At 57.1% G+C, this 18,614-nt stretch overlaps 2 protein-coding genes across 2 annotated transcripts; both read left to right on the forward strand.

Annotated features, from left to right (window-relative positions):
* Positions 1 to 6,655: 6,655 nt before the first annotated feature.
* On the forward strand, positions 6,656 to 6,889 carry ColSpa_09599 (uncharacterized protein; the record flags this gene model as incomplete). The annotated part of the gene is made up of 1 exon (XM_049275811.1): positions 6,656 to 6,889. The coding sequence occupies one exon, from the start codon at positions 6,656 to 6,658 to the stop codon at positions 6,887 to 6,889; it is 234 nt and encodes a 77-aa protein (XP_049131768.1).
* Positions 6,890 to 16,436: 9,547 nt separating this feature from the next.
* ColSpa_09600 (uncharacterized protein) lies at positions 16,437 to 16,895 on the forward strand (the record flags this gene model as incomplete). The annotated part of the gene is made up of 1 exon (XM_049275812.1): positions 16,437 to 16,895. One exon carries the CDS (start codon positions 16,437 to 16,439, stop codon positions 16,893 to 16,895), a length of 459 nt encoding a protein of 152 aa, XP_049131769.1.
* Positions 16,896 to 18,614: the final 1,719 nt, after the last annotated feature.

The following is an 18,614-nucleotide window of genomic DNA, read 5'->3' on the forward strand; positions in this document are numbered from 1 at the left end:
CGGTTCGTCAATTGGTCGTGGTTCGCGGAGCTCGAGTTTTCGGGCGGTATGTCGTCGCAAAAAGTTGCTTCGATTGAATTTCGCCCGAGCCAAAAGGTCAAGGAAGCAGGGGTTTTTTGATGGTGGGGTCCGCGGGGTGTGGGGCCGACCGGCGCAAGCTGTCCGGATCGGTGCTGTGGCGGTGAGTGTGGCTTGAACGACACGGCATCGACATGACTTCCATCTCGGGACTTGTCCACAACATCAGAAATGGGGGTTGCCCTGGGGCCTTGGGAATGGCAATTTCGAGTGTTGGCACTTGAAGCTGTTTGGCAAATTGTCTCGGCACAGAGTGTGATAAGCGGCAAGTAAACTGAACAGGATGTAGAGGACCACGTGCATGTACATAAATCAGCACATGGCATAGTTCACAGTTCATCACCCTACCTCTGGACTATTGACGACCGTTCGTGGGTGCAAGATGAGTCCCAGGAAGTAGAACAACCGGTTTATGCCGACTGACCGAAACAACGCTACGCCAAGACGGTTAATTGTGTTGAAGGTATCCGTGAAATTGGCATGGTATTCTACGTGTGGCTTAACATTTGATACGCCACTCCCTCGAGGGTCTATAGACACTGAAAGTTTAATTGTGCGGGGAGAACTGTATAAGTCGTTAATGAGCTTGTTTGTGAGATACTGCGGCACGTTGAGGTATCGAGGGTTTCTTGTCGAGATAACTGAAGAGATACTACGGTTTGTTGCGTTTGTGTTGTCAGATCTGACGCCCAAAAGACGTTGAATATTTTCGGTGTTCCGCGCCATCACCTTTGCGTTCCATGAATTTATTTCGCTTCCGGGTCCTTTTTGATGGAGAAATCAGCGTCCGCATAGTTAAAGCCAGTTGTTGGAACTAACTCGACATGCCTAATCGCAACACTCCCTTTTCGACCTTTTCGCCTTCTGGTGTGCGCCCACCTATTGCTCCACACCGTGAAGAGAGCTTCAAATCCGCCGGTGGACACTTCCGTGTCGTGGTCGAACAATTCGCATGACGACTGTTATTAGTTATCGCGAAGGATCTAGGGCATCGGTTTCTCTTTGGGGTTATGGTCACAAAACGGGTTGTTGACACTTTTTACCTATGAATCGGGACCGCTGGCCATCCGTCCGCATCGCTGCAGCACATGCCTGGCATAGACTCGCATTAGAACACAACCCTTCAAGTCAGAAATGTACTGGGTTCCTGTGCCCCTCTTACCCACTCTGCGGTTCGAAACTGGAGGCGGTCTCTTCCCGATGCAGGCCAACGGGCGTTTAGTGACTGCAGACTGGCCTCTTTTGCCATTTGAAAAGCATGTGATATTCCTTGTGGAGCCTGGACTGTATTTGGAATGACTAGAAGAGCTACTTATATTCATAGTTTGGCTCTTGGGCCCTTGGACGTTGTAAAATTGAAGTTCTGTGTAATTGAGAAGAGGCCGGATTCGGGGAATGATGAGTTTACAGACATTGTGCGAGTGAGCCAACACCACTGATAGCTACTGGTTGTGTTCGGTCACGAATCTATGAACAGTCTTATTCCGATGATTTCACTGTCAACTCGTACTGATAGTCCTCTTCAGGCTCCGGAAACAAGGGCTGCGGACTGCTCTGATACGGGCCTTGCAATCATCACATTGTGGTCTGCTCTACTCGATGGGATGGCTTGCCTAATCACAATGACGTCTAGGTGTTACTCGGTAGTAGTACAAATAAAAAATTAGAGACATTCCAGTGCCGAAATTGCCCATTACTCCTCCTCGTAACCAGTTTGACGTTTTGGCATGGGCCGCGGAGTTATTCTTTCCCCTACACACCTACCAGAGCCCGCCAGGTATAATCTCTGTTTCCATCTTCTTGGATTGCATTATTGGCAGCGTTCTGGCAGCGCTCTCACTGGCCAGATATCAGGGAGAGTTTCAATGCAGGTTGGTGAGACGGACGACGCCCATACCTTCATTGGATTGCGCGTTCCTTTTGTTCTGCTTGTACGACCCGGCTTGTCAGCTCAGACTACCGCAAACCCGTATGGCCCCCGCGTCTCGTGTTGAAAAAGGTAATTGTGAAAGCAGTACCTTACCGTTGTGCCCGGCCCCCCGGGTAGCTTCACCTCAACTCAGATGCCCTAGTCCGTTGTAGAACGGATATTGCGCCTCAAAATCTTGCAAACAGACAACAATAAGCTTTCAATGTCTCAGAGAGCCTACTGTGAGGCTCTGCAAGCTGCTGCAACCCCCTCATGGCACCTAGAGACTTGTGCGTACCGGATGCCGCTTATGTACTCGGGCTTTCAGAAATCAAGGCGTTGAAGCCATCAGTATGAAGCCCGCAAACCAGTCTCGATATGGAGTTTAAGTCGCAGTATCGCGGTGGAACGCGACATGGGAAAATTGCAGAACCTCTAGGTAGTGTACGGATATGTGCTGGCTCTGATGGCCAAAGTCTCAAAGAAACAGGCATGTAAAACGTCGGGTCTTAATTCTTTGGCTTTGCTTAAGGTGTTGTTCCCTTTGAGCCTTCACGGGTCGATGGTTCGAATTCACATCACGAGCAACACCAAGCCAACCCCTCATAATCCGGACCACCGGCAGACCAAATCTACACGGCGGCTATATGAACCCGTGCCCTCGTCAGTAGAAGGAGGTCCGGATCTATTGACTGGAACAGCAGCTCAACGGACAATACGTTTCACTACATCATTCCACAAGCGTGTTTGCGAAGCACAACATGAAGTTAAGGGCTGCAATGTGCCACAGCAGTCTCGCTTGTTAAGAATACAATTAACCAGCAGACGTGCTGGTCTGTTGACCACCCTTGGTCGATGTATCATAAACTGGCCGGACACTTATCTCGATATATGAACATGAAAAACCTTTCCGACTATCGCCTCTACCCACGAATCGAGACAGACGCTCGTAGGCGGTGTAAGCCAGTCCGCACGCACCCTTACTGCTCTACGACACAGCCCACAAAGCCCTTCCAACTTGCCGAGGGCATCATTGTTTGTAAAGTAGACCTTCATATCATCACTGCCATGATTTGGTTCTAGGCAGCTGTACTTCTCGCCATTGCCGCCCGCTCTCATACCAGTCCACTACATTTTGAACCATGGCGCGGCGCGTTTGCCGCAAAGAATCAGACATACAGGGCAGCTTGGTTCCCGTGATGCCCGCATTTCCATCTGCCCCTTAGCCCCTGCGACTCAAGAGATCCAAACTGGGTCCCGAGACGGACTCACGATGCCCCACAGAGTCGTGTGTGTATCCAAATTCACAATCAGTATACGCTGACCCTACCTCCATCATCCAGGGCGATTGGAGAGGACTACCTGCACCTGGAGCGATCCAAGATCGTGGGGTCTGCAGCCCATCTCTTACAATACACGTCTCCTTCGATTCGCATCCAACTCGGGGCCAAGGTGCAGGCCTCTCAAGCTCCACGTAGCACGGACAATGATGGTTGGAAGCACCGACAGTCGAGGATTGTATGATGGTGGCGCGTTTGGTGCCAACCACACCTTGTGGGTGCAGCTCGGCAAGGAGGTAGTGCGACATGCCAAATGACCTTCCCGTCATCCAACATCATCAGGCCATCTCACCATCGTGCTGGGACGTTGGCATAAAACCCGGAAAAGGCCTCGGGTTGTAGGGAGCTTTCCCACCATGGCTTCATGAATCATGGATGCTGACAATTGACCACGGGGCCAGGCAGACTCGTCGGTTGCCAAATTGGGCCAAGAAACCCACGGCGATGGGATTCCTGTTGTTTCGTCACCGTGATGCTTTGATGTCTGCAGCCCCCGCAGCCGGACAGGGGCAATTCACATTCATCAACATGTAGGGACGTCTGATCCCTCAAACCACTGCAGCGCGGCAGCACTGCAGCAAGCAAGCCCGCAATCTATGATCCGTACGATGGCGACCCCTTGATCGTCCAGATCGTCCATCGCGACCTAGTGTCGACGAGGCCAATGGAGATGCCTACATGGCCAAACGAGCTTCCCGATCTGTCTGCAGCCGAGATGGCCCAATCGCCCACGAAGCATGCTCCGCTTCATCGCGATTAGACCTGCATGCAGACAAGATCCGGTCGATTGCTGGGTCTGCCCCGTTCGAACGCACTGAACGCACTGGAAACCGACCATCTGCCACCACAGCCCGCTTCTGAACTGGATAACGTCAACCATCACAGCTCGTCGCATCATGGCGGAGTCCACCATCGCGACAGCTTGGCGTGCGTGCCAGAACAGCTGCCTGTGGCCGGGCGCCCGCACCCAACGTGAACCCCCGCAGACCGAGGGGGCAAGGGAGCGGAGCTTTCGCCGTCAAGCTCTCCGACCGAGTTGCCGCACCCCGCTGGCCATCCCCCCAACGCCCACCGGTGTGGAGCCACCATCCCGCCCCCGGAGATCGCCTGGCCGGCGAGCGGCAGACACGAAAAAGAAAGCCCGGCCCCTCATCGGTGAAGATTTGAGTCTGTGCCCCATCACACCGGCAGTCTCCGTCACAACTCACTTTCTTTTTGTTTTTTGCAATCCAAATGCCGATATGGGCCAAGACCGGTTTCTTTGGGCGTGGTGACTCCGAGACCCTTATCCTCCATGCTAACTCCATCCCTTGCACCTTGCACTGGAGGGGGGTATTTTCAGTCCTGTTTTGTTGTAATGATACTGGCATGGCCATTCAAGGCAATGCCGTGGTCAGCCAGCCCCTAACCCGAGAATCCAGAGCCGTGCTTACCCATCCGGACAAGATCAGCAGTTGAAGCAAACAACCCGCCTCATATCCGCGATGGAGAAGAACATGGGGCGTTTGTCACTGGTCAGCGCACAAATTGGGCCCCTAACAATGGTGAAGAAGAACAAGAAAAACAAGAAAAAAAACCGTGACAGGGGGAGAGTGGGAGAAAGCCACGTTCTGGGCCCCGCGGCTCGGGACATGGGCGGGTCATCGATTGGACGTCGACCTCCGCCGTTTGCTCGCGCGCAGGTCCCGGCCTTACCAGGAGGAGAAATGGGAACCCGGCAAATTTGCTAACATCCCAATCACCGCTCGCCAACACGTGCCCTGACAGAATGGTTCTCCATGGCAGATGTTTACAAATGCGGAAAGGAACGAGTGTTCGCGAACCATCAGCCATTCAATCACTCCAGGCGGCCGCTCAACCGGGCATTGTGATTTGCAACCCAGATGCCCCCCCCTGCACGTTGCCAGCCGGAGGGAATCGTCCCTGGGCCCCTGGCATGGTTCGGTAGGAAACGAATGATGAAAAAAATAAAAATAAAAATGCCGAAACGATCACCAGTCAGACCGAGATGACCCCCGCCCATTGGTCCGCTGACCGGGGATGACTGCCCCCTTGGCCAGGGCTGGGCCAGCTCACCTGGCTCTGCGACTCCCTCAATGGACCACGGGCAATAAGATACGGGTGAGATACCCGGCGAGGCTGGCTCGCAGGCAAGCCGAGAACGGGGTTATGCCTCATCAGGAGGACTGCCATGCCAGGCAAGCCAGAACCAGGGTTCCTGCCCCTAGGACATCAGCACGCCGCCTGTCATCAGCCCTCTTGCGCCTCTGTTCGCGGTGTGTCCGGTCAGCCCGGTCAGATCCAGGACACACCTTCGCGGCCATTTTGGGAAGGGGATGGGTGCAGGCAGACACCGCGAGGGTGGTTGTGAGGGAGACGCTTAGCTGAGCGCCCAATTCCCGCAAGCTGGGTGGCGACGAGGAAATGACCCAGCGTGGAAGGTCGACTGAGGGGCTTGGCGTCGAGTGAATGGTCGACGATGGCTGCACAGCCAAATAGAGGGTCGCAACCACCACGTTGGCTGGCTGGCCGGCGTGAGGGTGTATGTAGAGCTCATCCCTACTCCGGGCAATGGGACGATGGTGGTGTCGCCGGCTGGTGGTGGCCGGGAATCTGCACACTCGTGCATGCCATCACAGATGCGTCCCTCTCCTTTGGGACAGTACGTGGGCGGACGGCAGAGGGCGAATAAGTCGACACATGGCGCCATGGCAGACTGGTGGTGAGCACGGCTGAAGCTTCGAAGCGTGCCTCTGCCGACCGGTGAGATTCCCTTGGCGGCGCTGCTGCTTCGGTTTTCAATCCCAACGCACATTGTCTGCACTTCGGCGTGGTATCAACGCAAGGGGCAATAGCATGAGACCTGGAGGGGGAGTGCGTCCGGCCTCTCAGATGGCATGTTTGAACCTGCCACACAGACGGTATGAGAGACAGGAGAAAACACGCCCGCAAAAGAAGGAAGCTGAGACTTACGAGACTTACGAGACTTACGAGACCAACGGCGCCGAGACGCAACGAGCTGCGCGCGCGTGCGTGCGGCCTGCGTGCCAACCCACGCAACGGCCTCAGGCGTAGGCGGCTACTTCGCGTCGACCCGTGGCGCGGGGTCTCTCGGAATCGTTGTGAGCAACAAAAAAAAAAAGTAGGCAATAGCAGAGGCGAGGTTATAGCACACGCCGGGCCTAGCTGCACACCAGTGGCCGTTGGGGTAGTTGTTTGCTACACCCGAGAACCAAAGCTGGCCGGCGAGGTGGTGTTGTCCATCAAGGACGTACTCCGAGACAGAGAGGGACCCTCGCCGTCTCTGGGCGCAGCTGATAAGTCGGAAATGGTTGGGACGGCCCCGTCGCACATCTTTTCGCCTTCCGCGACACCCCAACCTCACTCCATCTCGTCGGCGCGGCCAGGCAAGCGCAGCAGGGTCATCGTCGACGATGGTGAGACGGACTCGGGGACGATTGGCGTGGTGCACCTAAGACTAAACACCTCACCAAACCTCGATTGCCCCCTCCGTGCCGCCGCCGCCGTGGTCGTTGTCGACCGCAGGGCCAGACAGTTCTAGGCCTCTAGACCCCGGCTGACAGCTCTCGGAGGGCCACCTGCGTATGCGAAGGCCTCGAGGGATTCCTTAGTGTGCCTGGCCGAGCTGCCGTTGTTGACAGGCCCAGGGGATGGTCTCTTGCCCACCTGGAAACAGCAGGGACTGCGGACGCTCGTGTAACACGACAGGAGAGGATGTGCCTCGCCAATCCCAATTGCGTAGCCTGGTCGGATCGAGGGGCATTGGCCGCTGGTCATGCAGCATTTATTCCCGCCGGACGACGTCCAAGGCAGGTTGCTCGTTGCGGGCAACGCAGATATGATGGCCCGCACAAAGCCCGGGGCCATCTATTTGATAGTCGTCGCAATCCGCGACATCTCGTTTATTGCCCGCAGACACACACGCAAAACAGCCCGCAACTTTGGTCACTTATCACAGCCGTTGTCGTGTCAAAACCAATCCTCCGTTTCTCGAGGTGTGTAAGCGCTGTCCGCTAGGGAACAAACGTCGCAGGCCCCTGGGCAATGGCAGTGTCGGATGCGATGGTGTCCGGCTGCTAGCTGGGGTCGCCAAGCCACGCGTCTTTCTGTGGACACGTCGAGGAGAACATCGTCCATCTGTGCAGGGCGTGTCCGCTTGCTTGCTCAGTGATGCTGGCACGCAGCGAGACTCGTCTGTTAGACTTGAAGAGCCCCCGTTCGAGGATCCGAGATTCCAAGGGTACTACTTGGGCAATGTGCTTGATCGTCGTCCAGCAAAGGCAAGCCCCAGCAACAACCCTGAATCCCTTGCCCGGGTCTTCCTATCACTCTGCTCGCGGGCCGAGAGAGAAGAAGGTGATGGGCACATGCAGGCAGCCACCAATCGACCCTCAACTAGAAACCGTAAGCTCATGGCCCCAACGGCCCTGACATGTTCGGACATGCACGTCGCCCATTTCGCTCGAGCTGCTTGCTGCTTACCTCCCCTGCCTTGCTCCTTTTGGGCGAATGTTGTGCAAAGACCATGCAGCCAACCCCCCGGACAGAATGGAGTTGGAAAAGGGAGCAGGGAAACGGGACGGCTTCATGGCCGTCGAAATTCAATAGTCGACGGGTCCCCAGATAGCGTAGCGTTACGCCCGAGGTTGCTGCTATTCGTGGACGATGCCCATAATCTGATGTGTCGCTTCTTCGTCCGAATATCAAGCCCTTGGTTCATCGCTCTATTGCAAATGGCAGGCCCGCTTATGGAGCAATGGCCAGCACCCCGAACCGGGCAACGACAAACGAACAAGACAAGAGCCGGAGTGCGGAATCCCCAAGCAGACCCTGCAAGCCATCTACCCAGAGGGTCAAATGAGTATCATGCTTCAAGCCCCCGAAGCTGAAGCCGGGGGAGGGAACATGGGCCAACACGGAAAGCAGCCAACAAGAAAGCAGCTCGCCTGGCTTTAGCTTGGTTCAATGCGAACCATTGTTGATGTGGTCTCCACCGTCATTTCGCCAGGAATGCGGGGGAGGAAATAACGTGACACAAGATGCCGCCGTCCGAGTCTCAAGACAAGCAACCGACTCCAACACAAACAACCCACCGCCGTCCAGTCTCATACCGTGCATCTTCACCCGTCGAGCCATCCATGCCTCCCAGCCCACCCGTTGATCGTCAGCCGCGCATGAGCTGTGACCATTCACCAGTCTTGTCTCTGTTTTGTACTACGCCGTTCCATCGTTCTCGCCCGTTTTTGAAATAAAGGAGAGCCGCTAAGAATGCGGAGAAAATAAGACAGTCGTTTGGATGCAACACTACCAGCGCCACATTTGACACGAAGAGTGGACCCCTCACCAGACCTCAGACCTCGAGTCCGAACAGGGCTTAGGTTCGCCTGGACTGAGCCTGTTTCTCCACGACATGCACTAGAGATAGACGAGCACTCGGAAAAGAAACATGTCAAGACAGAGGGACGGGGCTTCACTGCATATTGGCATCATTGTGGGCAGGCCCAGGCCGTCCAGGTCATCTGCAGCACCGAATTGTGCTCATCCCCCATCCTTCACATCCCCAAGAGTGTCAATGATGAATAATGATGGACCGGCATGCCATCACCTGGCCGCACCCTGATTCACATCGATGCAGGGGCGGCCGGGCTAGTGGAGGGCATCAAACGACCCAAGAACGAAAGACGGGCGAGAGGGAGGCTGCTGTGAGGGCGGCTGATGCAGTCGACCAAATGGACGTGACAGATACTGGCTCTTCGGGACATGGCGCAAACATTCCTGCGGACCTTTCTGCGCATGCTCTCCACATTTGGGCGCAGCCAATGTTTGCTGGAACCCTTCGTCTACCCACAGTCGAATCCAACGCAGTGGTTCAGGCAACGGGACCAGAAGCGAGGGCTCTCCCGCTCAGGTGCCTCGCTGCTGGGAATTCCATCATGCGCAGGTTTACCTAGGGCACCCGCCTTGCTGCATCCGGCCCCAACCTCACCGTCTGTGGCGGAGGCTCACCTCAGCACGATGCTCACCTTGATCCCAGGACCGGTTACCAGAAAACGATAATGGCAGCCCTGTGGACCTAGCCTTTCTCGACATGTCATTGCCTCTCCAAAGAGGCTCCGACTCCGATGCGGTCCGCCGCCCAAACGAGACACGAAGTCGCAATGCTGTCACCACCGGGTTTCTGGGCCTGTGCCGCCTGTAAGTCCAGGGCAACGGCCGAGGGGCTAGCGAAACGCCCGAGCCGCCGTGAATGCTTCACCCACGGCCATCCGATGACAGGCCAGGGCAGAAAGCCCGTGTGGACGCGGCCGCCCCTGTCGCCCTCTCGCTGGCGTGTCGCTCCCGCCAGTCGGCCATTTTCTTTCGCGCAAACTGCTGACTCTGATGTGACACTGCAGCTTCAGGGCGTCCTGAGGACAAGGGCACAGATTGGGCAGCGCGCTCGCCGAGGGCTGAGAAAATTTGAGAGCTAGCAGTGCGAGCGTGGGGGACGGCGAGGGCGAGGGCGAGAGTGAGGGCGAGAGCGAGGGGGTGACTGTAACTATTAAGCAGGTCGACATGGGAGAGCAAAGCCTGCGGGCAACGATCGCGCTTGCCAGGGGGCCAAGATAGAATCAAGACCAGGAGAGCGTCTGTGTGCAAATAACGTGCTCTGTGCGTTTCGGAGACAACTGCTGCTTTGGTCGAGGTTGCATTCTGACGAGTCGAGTCTTTGCAGACAATTTTTTTTTCCTTCTTTCCAACAAAATTTTGTCCGTCCCTCGACGCCTTCAGGGGCTCAATTGACTCAGACCGGCATCGATGGAATTCAGTGTCGAAGACCCTGGCCTGGGTATTCTCCCATCCTGCTTGCGCCGGCAGCTTTGCTCCTGAGCTCGGGGGGGCCGGGGACTGGATTCTTCCCGCACCTGCTGAGGGCCTGGCAAAACCAATCTGCCCGTCAAGCCAGAGACGTGCCGTGCTCCACTACTGATATCGGACGAGAAAGAGTTGTCTGGCGCAATGGTGCGTCGCCAGAAGAGGTCATTGTTCTGCAAGGTACGTGGTCGAAGCAGCTGCGGCCGCCGATGCAGAGACGAAAACATGCAGCCAGCTCCAACAAGCCAAACAGCATCATTGCGGATTGCCAATGCTGTCCAGCAGTGCGCATCAGGGGTCCTTGGGGTGGCTCGTCGATGGATCGCAATCCTCGGCTGACGCCGTGATGGCTTCGGAACGCGCCCGCACTAGCCGACCCAGCAAGGCTCATGCTCTCTCCGTCTCAGTCCGTCGTTTATCGCAAAGTGTTGCTCGCCCGCCTGTGTCTTGCCAAACAGGGCTAGTCCTGGTGTTTGTCATCGAGCTGCTGCGCAAGCCGTCCAATGAGACGCGGCCATAGTGTGTCTTGGGAGAAGGGGTGTCATGAGGTTATTGTGAGACAGCGCGGTGTTCTGGAGTTTTCCAGCGGCCAGTAACGAGTCGAGACGGTGATTGCTGTGATCACGTCCAAGTCTCGCTGTGGTTTAGCTTGGGTCCCAGCTCAGCTTGGGAAAACTCGTCGTCGGACACGGCGAATGGCGATCAACCCCCCATGCAGCCATCGTTGCCAGACGGGCCGAGTATTGGGTAGCAGCCAGCAGCGGTGGACGGCAGGTCGGACTCCACAGGCAAGGGAGCCTGGTGAGGCTATTCCGATGTTCAACGGGTCTGAAGACATTTGGCCCGAACACCTTCTCCCATGACCTCCACTCCGTTCCCAACACCCTTTGCGGGCGGACCAGGGTTGGTCCCTGTCCTCCCGCATGGTCCGTGCCAGGCACACGGCAGAGTGTGCGCTCGCTACCTAGTACTGGAGCTGCGGTGCGGCATCTGATATCAAAACTGGTCCTCATCGGGGACGAGATTGATGCTGCTTCGGGATGCTAGTCGCAGAGGTGGTGCACGCCGTGAGCCCCGGTTAGATGCGTGTCTGCGGCCGTCGCAGGGCCGTCGTGAGAGTTGGCGAGATAAGGACCAGCGCGGGACATTGCGGGATCATCGGCGAGGGTAGGAATAAATGACGACCCCCAAATGCCCCCCTTTCCCCGTTTAGCCCCGATCCGACCGAGATGGCGCTCGGAGAGTGAGCTCAATGGGGGTCGTTGCCCTATGGCGAGCACGGCACGTCCTGGAAGCATGTTTTCGGAACCACAACCGCCTGTAGTTTGGATTCCTGATCAACCAACGGCCTGCCGCTCTGAGTGGGGGGGGGTTCTAGTATTTGCCTACGACCTCGTTGATTGCGGCGCCAAGCGCGGGAGGCTCTGAAATCCGCTGTTGGCGGATTGAGGCCGGTTCCTGCTTTTGGTCTCTGGGCTCTGGCACCGGCACCAGTCGACGTTGGAACGGCATGAGTGCAAATCCTTTGTCTTTGCCCCGTCGCGGTCGCCACTCGTTCAAAGTCTAACGTTCTCTCATCTCAGCCAGGTCCGGGCCTCCCGCCGTGAAGCATTTTAAGTTGGGAGTGGGGAGCGCACCGGCATCGCCATCTGGGGTCCTTTGCACGAAGCCGACGCCGAGCAAGCCGACCGACCCTTCGGCCATGCTGGTACGAATTTAAATTCGAGGGCACTCGCTGGTGCCATCAAAGTGCCCCCGTCTTGACTTGTTCGTCCAAATTGTTCTGGCGGACGGGTTTCCCTGCGCCGGGGACCGTCCCTCTGCGCCGCAGCACTCTGTCGCTTTGGGGCGTCCCACTTGGGGCGAAGCACTATCTCGTGCGGGCGCAGAGCACGCGAAGCCCACACCACACGCGTACATACATAGCAATAGTACGATGTAGTATCTCGCACTCGCCATCCCACGCCAGATCTGTGGACCCTCGGGATGCAGCGTCAGTTGCGTCAACCCCACAGCTCCCGGAGCGGGTTGGCGATACAGATATCGGATTAAATTGTCATCCTGCCAATCTTTTTGGGCAATGTGCCAGTTCCTGGCAAGGCGCCTCGGAGCAGTGGTTGTGGGCCGTCTGATTGGGCGGGCGCATGAAGAGACGGCTTATCTGAAGGGTGCCGCTAGGTTGAAACCGGGCTAACAGGAGTCATGGGGTTCTTGTCTCTCTGCTATCGCCAGAGACAAGAAGGCCCCATCGCCGCTGCCAATGGTGTGCTTTTCTCAGATACCCGCGGCAGCCTTGTCGAAAGAGCGACCGGCATCTGTGAGACGATCACGATGAGTATCGCAACAATGGCGGGATGGATCGTCTTGTCCGGTCGTCGTGATTGGCGCCGGCGCTGAAGCTTGAATTTCGCACCTCAGGGACTACCTCTCTCGCGCTAGCAACATGCGGCCGGGCGGCCAATCACCACGGTCCCGATGGGCTATCCAGAGGCGACAGCCGCAAAGGGCCGCTCAAGACGTCAATTTCCCCAGAAGTGACGACGGCGACGAACTCCTGGCGACCAGGCCGGTCCAGGGTCTGCTCCTGCAACAGTCCGTGATGCAACAGCTGCATTAAGGGCCACGGAATGCAGGTCTGAGTGAAAGGCGTCGGGGACGAGTGGTCAGGTGGGCAGTCCATCGGTCGACTCGGGTGTGGGGAGGCTGTCGCGATGCTGATTTGTCCCACGTCCTGCGCTTGTTTCTCCTCCCCCGCCTCAGAGCAAGATGCGGGTGGACTCCAAACCGGTTTAGCCGCTCTTGGCTCGCAGCGGTTTCCAACTGCATGGACGACGGAGGCATAACGGGTTGCAGACAGCGGCCTGTAGGAGCTTGCTGCAACTCGTGCTTGTGTTGGTCCTTTTCCTGGAGTTTGCAGCGTGCAGTTGTCGTATGGGTCCGTCGACTCGTCGGCGCCAGGCAAGAGGTGTGATGCTCTTCGCCGGCTTGGACTGCCTCCGTGGCTGCCGCCGGCCGAGGGTGGAGCGCCGTGGTGCGTGAAGCACAAGATCTCCGCCATCCCTGCCGGAATGGCCCCATGTTGTTGCTGCTCGACGAGGATGCCTCATGGGGGCGGATTCAGACGCGTGCATATTGGGATTAATCCAGAGGCGCTAGCCGCTGGCCCGCATCATGTTTCGCACTGCCTGGGACGGAGACGAATGGGCCGCAAGACGAGACGATGATGACGATCCGCAGGCGAGGCGATCGAGGGTGACATAGCTCCGCGGTGTTGTGATGCCACGGTGCATGCTGCGTAACGAGACCCGTGGACGGACTTGGAGTCGTCCGTAGCGAAATAACGTTTGGCTGTCATGCCAGGTACACCCGGGTCGCGGCGGTCATGAGGATGGCGCCGAAACTCTCGACCAGGCACAGCCTGCAAAGACCATTGAGAAGCAGACAGCACCCGAGGCCCCCTCCCAGGCGACGATGCCATTTCGAATGCGAGCTGGGATGAGCCGACACAGAGACAGACGGGCGATGGCGAACCCCGGATTCTGACTCTGACGCCACCCCACGGGATGGGGTTGAAGCTGGCGCTGGATCTGCACAAATTGGAGCGCGGCCAATGATGGGCGACGATGGCCTTCACCTGGCCTCTCCCCCTACCCTCGCCCAACTCTCCTGCAACGAGGCCGATCGTTGCGTGGTGGGCTCTGGTGGGTGGACTGAGACGGCGAAGCGGCTAGACGAAAAGAGGCCGCTGCAAAGGCACGCGAAAACGTCGACGTGCTTGGTTGGCTGCCCCAGCGTCCATCGTCTGTCTGTCTGCACCCGAGAGGAGACCCCACCACCGCCGCCGTAGCATTCGATGGCCGCCTCTCCTAACCTGCATATGGTGTGTTGCGGTTTGCCGTTGGCCTCTCTGCCGTCGTTCGAGGGGCCACTCTCCAGAGGGTGGAGCGTGGAGAAGGGGACGGCCGCTGCCTCTATTTTTGCGGACACCAACCCCCCACGCGGTTCCATGCCTCACATCATTCGACAACAGGCTGCTCTGCATCTGGTTTCTGGCTGACACCTGCTGAGCTCCATGTGCCCCAGCGGTCATCATACCAGCGAGGGTCGTAATAGAGACGACGGCCGTGAGCAGCCGGGAGAGCGATAGGGGGGACACGGGAGATGTAGGGATTGAGGAATGTTGCGGGTTCGTCAAGGAGATGAGGTTGAAGAGTTTTTTTCTTCACCTCTATCCGTGCTCTGCACAACAGTGCTTCAACGGCTGCCCAAGCGACAAGGGAACAGCCGTCGTCGAGACTGGTCCAGGCCGGGCTTCGAGGGCAAACGGTGGCGTAGAATGCTTCTGAGGGGTTTTCTCTTTTCGTCGACCTGCTGCCAGCAAATGTGCAAATTGTGGTGCGGTTGCTGTCGCAGTAGCAATTTGCAATTGCCATGCACCTTGATCCATCCTCGAACGACAGTGGTCAGAACGAATGGTGGTGGTGTGCTGCCTTGTCTAATACTGCAACGCTGCCTCTGGGCCCGGCTGGCGACACAGGAGGAGTGCAGCGCTGGATCTGGCAAACCACACATGACAGTTCTTTGAGCAGAGGCCGGGGTCAGGATCTGCTAGCATCATTTCGGGAGGGCGTGGGCGTCGATCATGGTTTGAATTCGAGCAGGGAAAAGAAGGAGAAGTGGATGGAAGAGGCGTGTGGTTGAGTGAAGACGAGCTTGGGCCAATGAAGCATAACACTGCCAGACCCGAATCGCGCTAGCGCTGTCGAAACGAGCTAGCCTCCTTGCGTGATGGCTGGCTCTCCACTGCCCCGACCGTGATTGGCTCAGGACCGTCATCTCTGGCTCCTCTGCAGACTGTACTCATGCCTGAGGTATTCTTCAACTGCACAAACCATTGCATCAATGTTTTGAACGGGCAGAACTGTGCCTGGGGGATACAGGGGGCCGGGTACAGACATTGGCCGTCCTCTTGCTGGTGCCCACGCCATTTGTGCCCACTCTGTGCTGCTCGACCTAGCCGTTGATGCTGATGGAGGTGTCCACCGGGAGAGTTTATGCAGCAGAGCGTTTCTCTCACGCCCCTCCCGCGTCATTGTCGACTGTTGGCCCCCCCCCCAGCAGATAACGCAACAGCAGCAGCACAGCAGACAAGACCAAGGCCATACAGCCCGAACATGACGCCTTTGCGTGTGTCCCACGGCCCAGTTCTCGCTGGCGAGTACGTACCCGCGCCCAGCCCCGCTTCTTCACGCCGTTTTTAGCTCGACGCCAGACAATTATGTTTTTGCACCCCTCTCTTGCACCATTTGCACCACTGCTCCTGCCCCCCTCCAAGTCCTTCCCCCCTCCACACCTCACACAGCACAAACAGTCGCCTTTGACGCAGAAAATTTTCAGAGAAAACCATCACACGCCAGCGTCTGCTGGACGGTCCCCCGTCCGCGGTACGTACCCTTTGCGTCCCCTCCACCCCTTCCAAATCTCTCTCCCAATCTTGTCTGCCAATCTCGCCCATCTGCTCCCCTCTCTTTCCCTCATTCTCCCTCACCAGTGCCCACCCCCCTTCGTCCTGTCCTCCCACCCCCCCCCCCCCCCCCCCTTCAGCGCCATCGCTGCAGGGCATGAGAGCACTACGAGTGGGGTCCTCTCTCAGCCCATCCAGAGTGCCAATGCCATCCTTGCCGTCCCTCTGCCCTCCATCTCCATCTTGGCCATCTCCACCCCGGACCTGCACACTAGCGGCCACTTCCTGCCCTTGTGCTTGTGTGTGCATGTTTGTGTGGTGGGTGCTGGGCCTGCTCGCTCTCTGCCTGCAGTCCAATGTACCCTCCCGCCCACTCGACCTGCCCCGGTACCTCTGCACCACCCAAAGGCGTGCTCCTCTGGGTGGGCAGGCTGTGCTTCGAGGATAGATACATATGAGCCGACCTCTTTCCACACCTCGATCCACTCGTCTTTCTCCCATCATTCGACTTCACTCATCTTCTCTCCGGCACTTGTTCGTGGTTCGTTCTCTTGCCTGTTGCTTCCAGTCCCGTCCTACTTAACAACGGCGGCCCGTCCAACTCCTTCACCACTTTGTCCACATCGTCCACTGCTACACCAACTCGTCCACGCCTCTCTTGTCTGCCTCCTGGACAAGACTGACACCGGTCAACTGAATAACACCAACCAAACCACCCACTACCAACACACACACACACACACTCACACACACACACACACACATCAAAATGTCCGCTTTTGACCTCTGGACCCACGAGTTCTGCCTCGGCTGCGACAAGCAGACCGACGGCACCGCCTACTGCTCCGAGTCCTGCCGCCTTGCCGACTTCGAGAAGACGTCGACGCCCAGCTCGGTCGCCAGCTCGCCTGGCCTCAACGGCCCCTCGTCCCCTTGGGGCTCGAGGCAACAGGCCAACAGCTTCTACCTCTCGCCCGCCTACGACTTCTCCAACGCCCAGCCGTACGGCAGCACGCCCGCCAGACAATCCTACCTCTCCTCCCCGAGGACGTCGTCCACCCGCCGCGCACTGACTACCTCGAGCTCAAATTCGAGCCTTTGCTCGATGCAGAGCACCACCTCGTCCAACACGGACGCCAGCCACCTGTCGGAAAAGGCCAAGAGGGAACTCCAGGCCTATGCCGTGTCGTTCGAGCAGGCCAGACTTCAGCGCCGGCGATCCGCTTAAACACACCGCAACCATGACGACCACTTTCTTCGATACACTGTTCAATATACCCTTAGCCGCTCGACCAGCGGCACACTTTTTTCTTCTTGTTTCCTTTTCTATCAGCACAGCACGCAACTCAGTTTCCTCGATACACCATCGGCACACCGACGCTTCTTCATTTCCTTGATTCGACTTGTTGTAACAAAACGGGCATTACATCGGAGTACTGCATTATAAAAAAAAGTTTGGGTCAACTACGGGGAGTACTTGGCTTGGCAGGACACCTGCTTCAACCGCATGAGGGCGCAACAATGGGATTCACCGGGATTGTACCATGGCACTTTGGGGTCTATTATCAAAGGTTGCTCACAGGCATCGGGGCATCGATAGGCCCTCCTTCGGCTTCATTACATTACGACATGGGACTTAACGAGGGTGCTCGTCACGGGAGCGGAAGGGCTCGGACTACGACGGAGGCGATGGGGAAAGACCCCGATATCAGACGGAACACGTCGTCTGTGGACGGCTTGCACTGGCATATGAGAACAGGCATTACCAAATTGACGGATCAACTGGGCAGCGGAAGCATAGATCTCAGCAATAGGGGAACGCGTGAGGAGCACCAGATTGAGACGGAGAGGGCAATCCATCAATACACAAAAAAAAAATACAAGACCAGTTCAAGCCTTGCAAGAATCCTGCCATCTGCTTCAGTGACTATGACTCCAACCGACGATGACTCTACAGTGACTCGACATGGTAGTACCATCCAGCACAAGCCAGCACAACCAGCATCCACTTCTGGAGCCTTCGCGACGGAGCCGTGGGTCTCCGGGAAAAGGCGTCATGGTGCCGGAGGCTTGACAATTCTCCATGCCGCGTTCAAGCCCCTGGCAAGCGCCGTGGTCCGTAGGGAGGAGGGAAGGGGAAGGGGGGGAAAACGAATTTGAAAAATTCAGAGGCCAGGATCCCCCGCCAAGGCAACTGCTCGGAAGTTGCCAAACATGCCACAGGCCTGAGGGGCCAGTGGACGGGGGTCGGGTGCAGCGCACAATTCGGGAACAAACTACGGGGGCACGTTGGGGGCGGTTGATCAGTGGTTTTTTTTTTTCCCTTTTCTTTTTGCAGGCTCTTGACAACGGCTCTTTTGCCCACATTGGCGGCCAGGGTCCTACCCCCCCGGCGGCGCAAGGAGAATTTACAATTTGCGGACGAAAAAACTTTGACGATGCAAAAGGGGGCCAAGGCAGAGAAGAGAAAGATGGGAGATGACGGGATCTGCAGCTCCGTGGCACAATCATCATGGACGGGCATTAGCAATTCTGTACTGTCCGTTGTCTCTTTGCCTTGTTGGTTGTCCCTTCTGGCGATGTTAGTCATCGGGCAGGTTGTGCTGAGGGCGAAACCTGCGCTCCTGCCTGGGCGGCTTTGTGTCTTGCCGCCAATGAAGCACGCAAGGAATAAAAAAAAACAATTTACAACCCGAACAGAAAATGGCCCGCGGCCGTCGATGGCGCGCAGTTCGCAATCTCGCACGAAGATTGGGCAACCAGAGATGAGATGCTTCCATCAGCCCATCCGTCGTTCATCAGCCACACCCCGTCCACCGTCTCGCTTGGCCATGTCTCCGACCTCGCTCGAACAGGCGAATGCGCACGCCGTCGTCCCCTTACCCATTCCCCGCCAGATACCCATTGTCAATATCGGTTTGTTCCCCTTCCCTCTGAGCAGGGGACC

Source organism: Colletotrichum spaethianum (assembly GCF_022836535.1).
Source record: "Colletotrichum spaethianum MAFF 239500 DNA, contig29, whole genome shotgun sequence".
In the NCBI taxonomy this organism is placed as follows: Eukaryota; Fungi; Ascomycota; class Sordariomycetes; order Glomerellales; family Glomerellaceae; genus Colletotrichum; species Colletotrichum spaethianum.